A 13997-nucleotide genomic window follows, 5' to 3' on the forward strand; every position below is an offset into this window, starting at 1 on the left:
CATAGATTCTTTATAAAAATTTGGACCCAGCTTCTGATATCCTGACCAAAGTTTACTCAAGACTATAAAGCTCCAATTAATACTATTCTAAATAACACGATAGTAACTGCTGTATATCAATTTGTCCCTAATAAAACAGCAACACTTAATGATAAAATATGAATGACAAATGAAATTAGACAAATTTAGAACCATACAAAACCCAGTAATTATTTTATTCTGTGAAGTAAAATCAAAATACTTATATAAATTACAATCTTCTTCTCTTATTGAAAGTATTTACATTACATTCATTTGTCCAATTTTAGAAGATGCAGATTCAGTGTGGGCAAATTTTACAGAACGAGAGAGTAACATTCTAGAGTCAATCCAACGTTAGCAGTATGCATGATTACCAGTTTGAGAGTCATTATGTTTTATATACAGAGAATTTGGTTTATTTCCACATGTAAAATCGTCGTCACCTTCATCAAAATATATATATATATTTAAGTTTTAACAATATGTGCTCTGTTCATGTTTATTATTCAATTAAATCTTACATCAATAATAATACTGATCAACTTCCTCTTGTCATAATATACCTTTTCAATGTTGCACTGGCAAAAAATCAAATATATGTTTCCAGCTTTTTCCCAAAATGATGTCTGAATAGAATAATCCATCTTGTCTGATTCCCACAATGTCATCCATGAGATGCAGAACACCAGTGCACTTATTTTCTTTAAGTTAATGGAGACAGAAAAATTAATATATCTTTATGACAGTTAAGAAATTCTGTCAGTAACTCGAACGCCGATTTATTTGATCTCACTAATGGGATTGGGTTATGTATTCTGGTGGAGAGTATTTAAAAGCGTCAGTTTCTACTCCTGTGTGACGTTCTGCATTATTTTAGGATTGATCTACACGTTGTAAGTAAATATGTGACTAGGTGCGATGTTCTGGGGACATTCGGCGGCAAACATCACTGTGATAGCACTACGAAGTCGTCTTCAGTTCAACGTGATTTCAGAGATATGCAGAAACATATCGCAGCCTCCAAAACACACTATTCAATACATGCTTACGTCTCGCATACACCGGAAGGCCGCCCTGAATTGGTCCTAGATGTTGATGAGACGTTAATGAATATAAAGAAAAAAACTGACCAAACCATTTGGTCATATAGTATTTTTGCATATGTCACTAACGTTGTATACGCTGGAGCTTTTTTAAGTTGCTGCGCCTGTCAAAAATTGATTGTGGTGTTTTGATATAGACATAAGAGATTACGGTACGAGTCGACAATGGTACATCAAAATGGCTGCAATTGTTAGATTTTGTACACCACATTTAGACTTAAAAATCCTGTCATATTTCAACCAATGATATATCACTTGTCAATATCAATCATTTTTTAATTGAGAGATTGATTCCAGCACAAACGACAGAAGGGAGGGGTCCCGAGGCGATTTCCTTGAAACTACTTTGCCATACGCATGTAGATATTTCTATCATTAAGTTGGACTCATCTCTTGGAGATGCCACTCACCTCCTAAATTCACAGTTTATTCGACAACAGGGGACTGGAGGGCGGGGCCCCAAAATGGAAATTTAGCTGAAATTTTGTTTTTCAATGCTAGTATATTTTAAATGCCCATGCCGAATTTATTTCGTATGAAACATCACGTCGGAATGTAATCGTTTCTGGAGTTAATAATTTGGTTGTCAGATGACCGTTATGGCTTAGATGCATCTGAAATTAAAACCCATTTTAGATCCTGTTATACAGTGTAAGTTAACAAATATACGCCAGTGAAATTGAAAATGATACAGGTTGTATTAAACGATCTATATGGAATAGGTGTTTGCTGCACTTTGCTGTTTGGCGCCCACCCTTACGGTAGTTGTAATGACTGGTTACATGTTGAAATGTCATGTTGTATCCTTGTTCCTACGTCAGTTGATAACGTTCTAAAAGGAACCAAGCAAACAAAAATAACATACACACACAGTTGAATGTATCAAACACCATAGGGCGATGAACCATTCACCGTTAAAGATTTTTATTGGACTACATTGACCTTCTGTCAACCGAGATTTTTTTTATCGTAACGTTACCAGTCTAAATACCCTTTTTGAAATCGTTGAGATTTCTAAAATTTTCAGTTATCTGAAAGATGTTGGGCTGTATTATAGAATATAACTTATCGTTTTAATCTCTTGTTATAACATAACCTTTAAGTTTTTATCATTTGTCTTTCACCCTTTAGTTTGTTTTATGTTATTTCTTTTTGGATCGCTGTCTTTCACCGGTTGATGGCCATAATGACTACTTAAGTGTCGACAGGCCTTTAAGAAAGTAATAATGTTAAGAACCATAGGTACATTGGCAAAAATTCAAATTTCAATAATGCCTAAAACATATCAAAAAGCATTTTCAAACGTTCAAAATGACTTTTGCTTCCTGTAAATATTAGTATCTAGAACATCAAGTGGTTCATCTTTACCTGCAGTATAATATTACTTGCAGAAAACTATTTGTTGCAATAGAAATATGATAACATACATTTGATAATTATTTGTTCCCGTGTTTTATTTAATACTCGGTACAAAAATTACGACATATTACAGTTGTCAAATGCGAACAAAGTTACAATGGCTAATGGCAAGGAAGCATTGATCCGAAGCTCTTTTGCATATATCAATGACTCAATGAATAGTACAAGATGTTAGTCATATCTGATATTTCAGTTCATATGTTGGAGAGAAAATGGCGATATATTTTATTTTGTAAAAAAGACAGTTCATACGTTTTTTTTGTTTTGTTTTGTTTTTGTCAACGGAAGTCATAAAATAGGGGGAAATCAACAAACCAAAGTTTGGCAGAAGGTACTCTCTTTTAGTTCTGGATTTTCCCATGACCTGCATTGGAATAAAATTTACATACAGTGCATATGATATTTCCGTTGTTTTTTATGATTTATTATTATTGTATGGTAGTCAACCGGTATTAACACATTGATTTAGTTGTCATCCCTAAGTTTGTAACAACATCTCAGATATTTGAAACTCCAAGCGATCGATAAAATCATTTTGAGGTCACATTGATTGGAACTTGTAAGCATGTTTGATAACATAATATTACATATATTATAACTCATGTTAGTGAATATAGATGCTGATTTACAAACGCAATATGTATGTTCCTATTCTAAGTGCAGAACATATAGTTTTTTATATATTATGATGAACTTCGTTCCTCGAAAATCTGACACAACAGATAATCAAATCCGATATTTCATATCAATGAGACTTGCCAATTTAAGATCAAAGATTACTGATGATAATGTTTTGGTATCACATTGTATAACATTCATGTTCGTGTACAGTATATACAACCCTCGTCAGACAGTAGTATGTTTGTGATTATACACAGGAAATATGTATTTTCAATGGTTCTGTTCCATAACATAAATCAGAATTGTGTTTAATAAAATGAAAATAGACGTACTACATTAGTCTCCAATTGAACACTAATGAAAAATTGAAGTCTTGGTTCGGTTGTTCTCGAGTTTGTCACTTTTTTGTTGAAGAGATGACTGCAGACTAAGACGTTATTAAACATGGTAAACATGGTACTATTTCATTGGCACCGCAACAAATATTGAGACTTGGCGTAAGAACTGGTACATTAAAACCTTTATAATAAAATAACCCGACACAAGTACAATAACGTGATAACTAAGACAGAACACTGAATATTTAGTAATAACTAAATATAATCTAGTCTTATAACTATTTTCGATATACACAGGAATGTATATAACAAAAAATCGCTGAGGAAAGACTCATCAGCGTCACAAAACCTTTTAGATAATATGTATGGACTTTTTTATTTCGGAAAAGGTCAGTAGTTATTATTCTGTCCGTTGATTTGCTGTTAAGTGTCCACCGGTTATTCATGAAAGCAATGAGCATAACGGTCGATCAGATATCTCACAACTTAGTCTTAATGTCATGGCTATATTTTTTCGCACGCCTGTCACCGAATTCAACAAAACTGTACATAAGCATTCCTATGACGAGCCATGCCATCGCTACGTACATTTTGATTTTTGTCTGGAGATGAGCGCTGTATCCGAAAGCCATGATAAATCCAAATGATTCCCAAAGACGATAATTTGCGAAACCAGCTTCTGTGCTTTTCGTAAAGAGGTATCCGTACAAAGCTGAAATATTAAAAAGAAATAGTTATCAATTTATCAAAATGTTTTCTATCTTTTATCAGCAAAGTATTTTAATATCGGCTATCGACAGATGTGATAAGTGATAATGTCAGTCACTGTTTCATATATATTAGTTCTTTACCTTCCATTAAATGTTACAGAAACCATTCAAGAGTAAACGCGTATAAAAACAAGTTAATTCAATATCCGGTCAAACATGTATACCCTTGAAATAACTATCATGAAAACATGTATTTGTTTTTCGAGAAAATGAATCGTTTACCGCATTGAATTCTACAACAGATTTGTTTAATTGTTAATCTTACTGATGATTAAACATTACGATATGAATACAAGCACCACCAAGCAATGTTGGGGTTAATTGGCTTGATTCATAAAGCGGAGGAAATGACGTAATGAGAGCAAGTATGAAATTCGTTTTGTTTAATACCCGGTCACCAAAGCTTGTTACAATGTACATCTTGTGATCATATCGCCATCATACCTACCAGCATGCATTGTTAAAACATACTGATGACGTAATTGTTAATGTGAAAATGCAGTGCTTAGGTAATACATCACAATAAAAACCAAAAAGACAGGAAATATAAGCTATTACATTCTTTAGGCACGTCCTTTTAACAATGAACTGCTATGTTTTACTTTAACTTCTACATACCACTCTTACATACCAAATTAAACAGCTTGATTACATTTTACAACATCTTCTACATAGACTACATACATATTGCACAATATAAGCAATGTGTTTAAACATATGCTAGTGGATGGTATTACGTACGTGATCGATGATGTAACGATTTTTTCTTTTGAAGTGTATTCTTAAGTTTCACTTGATTGTTAAAAATCAATGATGGTTGTAGAAAAATCGTTATGATAAGTTCTCCCAAGACTAAGCATTTTGATGAAAAGCTAAACCAGACTTAGTTATTTCTTAAGCATTTCAAAATTATTTATTAATCCAAAACATTATTTCATTGATGAATCAAGCAATGGTCTTCCCAGTATTCCAGTAAAGTTTGATTTATCAGTTAATTATTGGAAATTCTGTTTTTAAACCCTGTCTTTGTCTACTATAATTGCAACGAAGCATCTCTTATCTATAAGATTTTCAATTCTGGTAAAAGTCATACTATGGTTTTTGTTTTCTTTGAATATCCAGTTGAATTTACTTCTGAAAAAAATTACCACCATTTTGGTCAAAGTTATTTGGAACTAATATTGGTTATTTGGTTTAAAACAATTTTAAATTGTAACTTTGTTCTCTATAGTTATCTGGTGCTGTCAGTGACCGATACCGGATTCCAAAGCATTATTACTAAATGTATTCTACTATGTAAATTGAATTCCACAATTCAGTAAATGAAATATATTTGGTCATTTGGTTCAACACCATTATTACCACAAAGAGTCAAAGTTATGTTAATTGTACCAATACTTGTTCTGTTGGTAACCGATACCGGTTCATCTGTTTTACCATTATTGGTAAGTCCCAACCACTTCACCTGGTTATTTTGGGATGTATATAACAGCCTAAGTTGACTTAATACCAGATTTGGTAATAAGATTCTTTTACCTATTTCCGAAACATTTCTGCTGTTTCATTAACCGTGGTGGTAATTGTAGGAGTAAGTTTGATTCCAATCGCGGCCTAAAACTCCATCAAATTATATGGGACTGCTGAAAGAAGGGAGGCAACCTTTAGTTATAATTGTATCGCGACAACGCACGCACCGCCCTTAATTGTTTCACACATAGAGGGCTTCCAATTCTCTCCGTTCTGGTCAGTCGTCCGTCGTCATTGGAAACAAATGAAAATAACTGTTGCCAACTCTAACAACAAGGTAAATTTCTTACAAATGCTCTGGTAAGATTGGAATTAAGTGTATTTACCGTATTTTCATGGAAAATAGGTTAAATAGGTTATTCGTCTTAATATTTATGCTCGAAGCGGTTAGGTGAACGGACCATGTGCTTCCGGATAGTGGCGCACAGTCATTCTGATTAAATCGTTCAAGTGTTACATGAATTTGTTTACCACCCGTAGACTGTTTACTTGACAACTATAATGTGGGTTAGTTACATGATCCAGTCTTATCATTGTCTGACGTGTTGACAAGTCTTTCCTATTTAGGTCTAGTCATGAACCAATCGTGATTGTCGCTATGTTATGTAATATTGATATCGTGGGTTGCGGCGCAATCCCTGCATATTCCTTCAATAATTCGACATTTAAATATATTGCACATACACTGACGAATAGTATAAGTAGTCCGATAATCTGATATGCGTTACAGTGACGTACTAGGTTCAACCGGTATATTTGAATTGGATGCCATAACTCATTCAACACGAACGAAAGGAGGAGATGGATTCAACATAAGTGGACAACATACGATACTATATCAATTTATGGGTCAATCTTACAAAATGAAAGCAATATTGAGCTGTCGGTGTACAACATATAGATATATATCTGATTTCAAGCCTAGGTATCTAGGTAGTATTTAAGTGGTTACAATCACTCATCGTCTCTCAAAAGCCATTCACTTTAGTATTATAAACATATGTACCACATTTCCAGTATGTTACGTGGAGTAAGTACTATATCACATCATTAGCTGCTACTTTCTCAGAAAATTCATCAATATCTTTATTGAATATGCCTTATAGGTTTGTAAAAATGAATCTATAAATGCAAATGGTGTTAGTAATCAAGTTCAGCATATGGTTAGAGACATAATATCAGATATCGTATTACCTTCTCCCATACCTGCTAAAAAACGCCCACCTACTTTGCTGTTTATTGCATGTCGAAGTCAGAAACGGTTACCATATTTCGTTTCGTACTTTAAATAGATAAATCAATGATGTCATTTTATTGTATTCAGATGCAAAATAGAAAAGCGAATAGAAAACTTTTTTCGCTTTGAAAAAATAAACAGAAAAAAGATGATAAAGGAGTGCCGATGTAAGGTTGGTTTACATTTGCCTTATTCATCAATCATTATACCTTTTCCCGTGAAATGTCCGTTTCTACGTTTCAAACTCCGTTTCAAATTCTTCAAAGCCGCTTCTGACAATCTATTGTGAGTTTTTTTGTTAGTTACCTTTCAGATATGCTGTTTTTGTACAATCTGTTACAATTATGTTGTTTTTTCCCAAATCCTTTATATATTTTTAACAGTAACATTAGTAAAGTATATTTCATTAAAACATAAATGTATATAAGCATGCAAAGTGTTTTCGTTAACTCATCATGCAGACATTTCTGAAAATATCTTACGATGATGACGTCTATGCAATATTTTCCTTATTTTTTCTGTGCTTTGATTCCACAACGGCATATAACACCATTCCAAAGACAAGCCAGCCCATTGTCATGTACATTTTGAGACTGGTATGTAAATAACTGCTGTAACTAAATGCTAGGATAAAACCTAGGGATTCCCACAGCCGATAATTTGCAAACGCTGCTTCCGGGTTCTTTGCAAAGATGAACCCGTATAGTGCTGAAACAAAAACATAAAACTAAAAGTTGTTCGTTTGTGCGTTATGTAAATACGAAAACCGCAACATTGTATTTCATTATGATTTTGGATTTGATGGTCAGATTTATATCACGACATGGAGTCAATGATAATCAGGGGTGTGTGTTTTGAATAAACCAAACCAATGGCAGTCCAGATCTGTATTTGATCGTATTTTTAATACGATTTTCTACCAGAAACATATTACAAAGAACATTTAGAACTTAAATTGTTTAGATATTTTTTTTAGTTCAGTGATGTATATACATGGGTAAATTAAGAAAAGTCTTGTCTGTCCATTAAAAGTTCAGTATGTGTTTACAAAGCACCCTAATGTATCAAAGCCAACAGACTCTACCCATTGTGGTATACCGCTGATCGTACTTTCATGATATATTTCAGTTGTCCAAAAAATATACTTTTCCTAAATTTTTTTTTCGTCATTTTTGGAGAAGTGATGACCGACTTTTAGAATTTTTATCTTGTCCTCAGATCCGCTTCGAGATTTAGAAATCTTTCTTACAATGGAATTTTGTTTTCCTCAAGCTTAGTAAAATGTATTATAATCATATCATATAAATATGAAAAACATATGTTTAATTTAGTGATATTTAGAGAAGATAATTATTGTTTATTTTGCCAATTGCTTAGCGATTATATATCGTATATAAATTTCTACTAAGCATGGAACCGGCCAGCGATAATCTTGACACATAGAGTACTTACTTGATGCACGTGTTCAAATACTTTAAAAACACACATCACCTGTTAGATTTTAATCGTGACACGTCATACGACCTAAACGGGATCTAAATTCGTAATGGTTCCAACTCCGGCTATTGCTAAATTTATGAAGTGACTAAAACTATCCGCAGACTCTCGTAGCCATCAACTTACCTTTCAGGTCATCACTGTCAAATTATTGCACAATAATGTATTCAAATTTTATTTCATTTTTTTCAACCCATGCAGAAGACCGAGAAATTACATCTGTATCGCAATGCTGTTTCTCACTTCTCATCATGAAGGTCAACTCATTACGGACACCCTCTGCCGTAGGGGTGGTTTTCAGCTGTATTCAGCTGAAAGATCATGAAAGGCGACTGAAAGTGGAGTCTCTGAAATGCCTGGTGTTATCATCGTGTCTTCCATCAAGGGGCCATCGAAGAGACTGTTATACTGTAGTTCAGATTGAAATATTAAATGTGCATTATTTAAGGATTCATACCAAACATATTTTGTAATCGAAGTGTGTGACAAACTTACCGTTGATCTGTGTCTGTATAACAGCATCTCCCATTCCCCATAACGCAGCAAAGATGTAGAAGAGATATTCTTGATCTGGGTTAGGCTGCCACAACAAAAGTGCTATCAACGTACCGCCGTGCACAAAGAATGCTGGATTGGGAGAGAAAGTACACGTGTCAAAATACACAGACAAAAGAAGACTTAAACTATACATAAATGAATATGAGAATAAAGAGATACACCAAGAAGGTCAGGAAATATAAAGTTGTTTTCTTCAAAATTATAAATACATGACAGTGATACATGGCATGCGATATGTCACAGTAAACTTGTATCCGCCTATTGAGTATTGATGGAAACTTATTCTACACTAGAGTTCCGTTAATGATAGCATTCAATTATTGAATATACATAAGCACTAAATGTAACGAGTAAGAACCATTTTGATCAAAACGGGTTTAAATTATGATAGGATTCTCCTGATTTTAAATGGAAAAATGTCTATCTCCCATCTTATATCATAGAACAATTACCCAACCCACCCAATATCGTATCCCAGGCATTAAATCCAATCATAATAATATCAAATATATTATTTGTGACATACCTAAGACAAAGAATGGGATATGTCCAACATACTGTACAAGACGTCCAAATGTGAAGGAGCAGGCAGCGTCTACAACGCCGTAACAAATCATGACATAGCCCACATTCCAAATACCAAGAGTACAGCTGATGTAGGACTGCAAGAAAAGAAACATCATCAGTTTTATCTATTTATATGATATTTATATATGGTGTAACGTCCCCACAAAGCCTAGGGTCATGCGAATAAATGTTTTAAGTTGAACCAAACACTAGAATGTAGAGCAAGCAGGAATCAAAGATCAAGATCGGAAATCTTCAAATGGTGCGGCAAATCCTCCTCCTCAGTGCAGGACGAAATATTATGAAGGAAGCCCAATTTTAGTCTCCAACCGAAATAATACAATGGACTGTCTATTAACAAGAATACGAAGGAGAACTGAACTGCATAGAGGTTCCCCAATTATGTTTAATCAGAATTTGGCAAAACCTTGTAAAAGGCAAATCGGCAAGGAAAATGATCGGTAGGATGCATAACTATCAACTTTATCATTTGAAGATCATTTGAGATCTTGTGATAAAGAATTAATGGTATTTCTTGTTAATAATGCTTATTTCTTGTTATACACAAAAGCATAGGATTGACATAAAATTACATCTTGGTACTTACAGAGCTCACTGAGACTTTCGTCAAATGCTCCAAAACAAGTTTGTATACGAAATGCTGCAGTGAATGTATTAGATCTGAAACGAAAACAGTCAGGCGTTGGTTACAAAATAGATAATTACCTTAGTGTAATCACCAGTAATGAAGGCCTGTTCAATTCCACTGTAAATGGTGAGGGTCGTCAAGAGCTTCTGGTAAGGAGAATTCCACCAATGACGGAAGGTTGCGATAAACAGATCAGAGGACAACTTCCTGTCCCTCTCGGATGTATCTTTGTCCTTGTCCAAAGTAATAGGATCCAGGAGTCCGGCGATGATGAGAAAAGCCACGCAACCACAGGCAATATATATTCCGCAGACGATGTAAACCTGAGGTAACCAAAGTATTAAAATAAACCTCATTTGAATTGGGCCATTTTAGAAATGAAATTGATACTATAATATTGAATGTTTTTCAAGATACAAATTAACCATAATGTCTATTTTGGAACAAAATAAAAGCTAAAAAGGGCATTACTTGTGTGGCTTAAACAAAACACCTGATCTATGTATATTCTTTATGGAGCCCATCGTGTTTCTTATAGACTCAGCTGGTATGATTTTTGCGTGATTAAGTACTAAGATTGGTGATCATTTACTATGATATTTTACTTGATATTTTGCTTGTTTTATGTGATATGGAGACTTCTAATACATAAAGAATTACACATTTTGCTCTACCCACTTCAAAGACGATGTCAGTTTGTATTTTGATATGAAATGTTCCCTTCGTACCTTTTCAATTGGTGGCCTGGCAAGGTTAGAATTATTCACGGGTAATGCGGGGTCAAATGAAGCCCCACATCGTTCTAGTTCTTCAGGCGTCGGAAGAGTAATATTGTCAGGGCGCTGACTGAAGACAGTTGATGAAATTAAATTTCCCCATACTTGACCTGGAAAGTAAAAGACATTATATACACAGATATATACAGTCACGCCCTGAAATGTTAGAAACAAGTGCTTTTCACTTTGTCTTTTTGCATTATTCTTACAATGTTGTTTTTTATTCAAACCTGATTTTCCTGGGAATTTTACATCGTCACCGGAAGCTTGCTACTAATATTCGAGTACGCATGCACATCAGGGTTTTTCAGCGAGTATTTATTATTTTTTTAGTTTACAAATGAGAACATCTGAATGTCCAAGAGTCTGCTGGGTGTGCGGTCTTCACTTTATAATTCTATTCTTTTCTTTCATTTAATATCTGAAGGTCGCCGTCCAATTGCGAAATCAAAGTGACACTGTCGTGTATTTGTTCGGAGATATTTTAAGCAAGGTTGACAACTTAACCCTGCCCATGATGGATACTGTATATCCATTTAAATAATTTCATGTCAGTATTTATATGACTATTTGTAGTAAGATGGCATCATGAAGATGACATAACCGTCGTTGAAATATCCCTTCCGTTAAAAAGCACTTGCAATCGGAAACAATATTTCGATATTTCCTCTAAGGAGAGCAAAAATGCAATCAATTGAATCATATAAAGATGAAATAATAAGTATGGTAAGCGTAACACAGGATCAAGGAAAACAGAAAATAACGACATTTAAACGAAAGCATGCAAATTTGATGAAACGTAAGCGTCTTATGGCTCCTGGACGACAACCTTCATATGAACCTTGGTAAGTTGACAACATCTTGCACGAGACTCGCCATATAGGGAACAATGCCTTGAATAGCGAATGAACTGAGACACGTGAATACTATAGGTTGGGGATGCAAGAATGTTTCTATCGAGCAATGGAAAATTCACAAAAGAACACAGAAGGAAGAAGGAAAACAAAAAGCAAAATCACTACAAGAAGATATCACCCCGTTATTTCTATTACCAAACATGACAGTAAATGAAAAATCGGCGATCTACGTCTTAATTTTGATGAATAGTAATTTAGAAGGTACACAAGCACTTGAATTAGTGTTGAAATTGTCAATTATTCTTTAATTTGATTAAGTTTGATTCATTGGTTGGCTCTATCTATTCTAAATTTGTATTAAGAAGCGTTATTCTGTTTTACTATTATATCAAAGAGTATGGAGTTAAATGAAATGTGAACAGAATTGGACATCAGGCTTAGCCTATTTAAGTCTTCTCATTACGATGACAACAGAGATAGTATAAATACGGATATATAACATACATTGATTTAACATATTGAGGTATGGGGAGTTAACTCCTTTATGTACAAGTCTACAGCTTAACTCAGTATTTATTAAGACCGTTATGTTAAGTGAATTATGTAAAAAAAAACTGGACATGTATTGTTCATATTTATATATGGAAGCTATCGATTATTAATATTTGAGGAAATCGTATCTATCACAACAACAGAAAAAGACCATACAGTCCAAATACATAAGGTACATATTTCCAACTATATTCTAATATTTGTTAATAGTTTTGATTTTTTCCTTATAACCTATTTTAATATTTAGGCCCGCATCTCTTACCTTCACCATCCATCTTATTGTAGCAGATAAGATAATAGAGCAATGAAGCAATGCGAAACATATTAATTACTGCTATGACATTAAGAAAATTGGCATTCTCGCAGTAAGACGATTTGAAGTGAAACAGATTAAGTGTGCGTCTTTTTTCATGTACAACAATTAAAAAACATCATGAAAATACCAACATGTCAACATAATTATAAATCAAACTGAGATTCCATAAAACTAGGGCAAAATATGAAACAAAGAAATATTTCCAAAAAATACAGGAATAAGACAAGGTGTTCCGGAAGTGTAAGCGCCTTATGCTTCATCGACGTCAACCGACATATTAACCTTGGTCAATCAAAGTAAGTAATATCACGTTCTCAAATGAGAGAAAGGTATTCAACAACCGAACCAACAGGCAAAATAACAATCATCAAATACGTCCAGATTCATGTCACACAAAAAATTAGAATATTTCTCAAGATCACTATGGCGATCATAAAACTTCCCCACAATGTTCCTCAAACAAAGGCAAATGAAAGCATACAAATACTCACTTGTCTGGAAAACCATGAAGAAGAATCCGAAGAACCTGTTAATTACGTCATCTTCGGTGGCACCTGTGTGTTTTGCATACCAAACGGCAGCTTGTGTTAAGTAGGTACACTTTGCAGACCACAACGGAGCAGCACCGAGCCCCACAATCACTGAAGCCACAGCCATTGTCCCCCAGACAGCATAGAAATTAGCAGCCATGTACACAATATAGCATATCATGGCGAGAGCAATAGTCCATTTACAGCCCAAGTGTGCAACAATAAATGCCGGGAAGAACATGCACGATATTACCAGAGCTCCATAAATAATAGCCAGTCCTCCGGTACCAAGTCCATCTTCCTTGTTTAGTGAACTCTGCAAGTTCGATAACGACTGGAAAGATGTAAACAGGAACAAAAATCCAAAACTGACAACTACAACGTTTTTGAGGATTGTCCTCTTGTCCATTCTGTGGCTATCAGTCGGATTCCACGGATTAGGGCTGGCACCATTTTGATATCCTTTGCTAAGATCGCTAATCGCTATTTCAGCCTGCGCCATAATGATCAATTTCTGTAAATAAATAATATTTGATATTCATTCTACATTGATTTGATTTGAATCTGAAATAAATTTCATTGCATTAACGTTAATTAAACCAAACAGATCCCATGTCAAACCAAATTCATTATTGCTAGATTCCAGACAGTTCAACTGA

At 34.3% G+C, this 13997-nt stretch overlaps 1 protein-coding gene across 1 annotated transcript; it reads right to left on the reverse strand.

Annotated features, from left to right (window-relative positions):
- Positions 1-3981: 3981 nt before the first annotated feature.
- Positions 3982-13762, reverse strand: LOC132543657 (protein unc-93 homolog A-like). Its single transcript, XM_060207172.1, has 6 exons — positions 13300-13762; positions 11036-11193; positions 10385-10630; positions 9618-9753; positions 9029-9160; positions 3982-4214 (listed from the first exon to the last, which is right to left on the reverse strand). Exons 1-6 carry the CDS (start codon positions 13745-13747, stop codon positions 3982-3984), a joined length of 1353 nt encoding a protein of 450 aa, XP_060063155.1. The 5' UTR covers positions 13748-13762.
- Positions 13763-13997: the final 235 nt, after the last annotated feature.

The sequence above is a fragment of the Ylistrum balloti genome, unplaced genomic scaffold, assembly GCF_031769215.1.
Source record: "Ylistrum balloti isolate Yb309-2 unplaced genomic scaffold, AGI_CSIRO_Ybal_v1 Utg369760, whole genome shotgun sequence".
Taxonomy (NCBI): domain Eukaryota; kingdom Metazoa; phylum Mollusca; class Bivalvia; order Pectinida; family Pectinidae; genus Ylistrum; species Ylistrum balloti.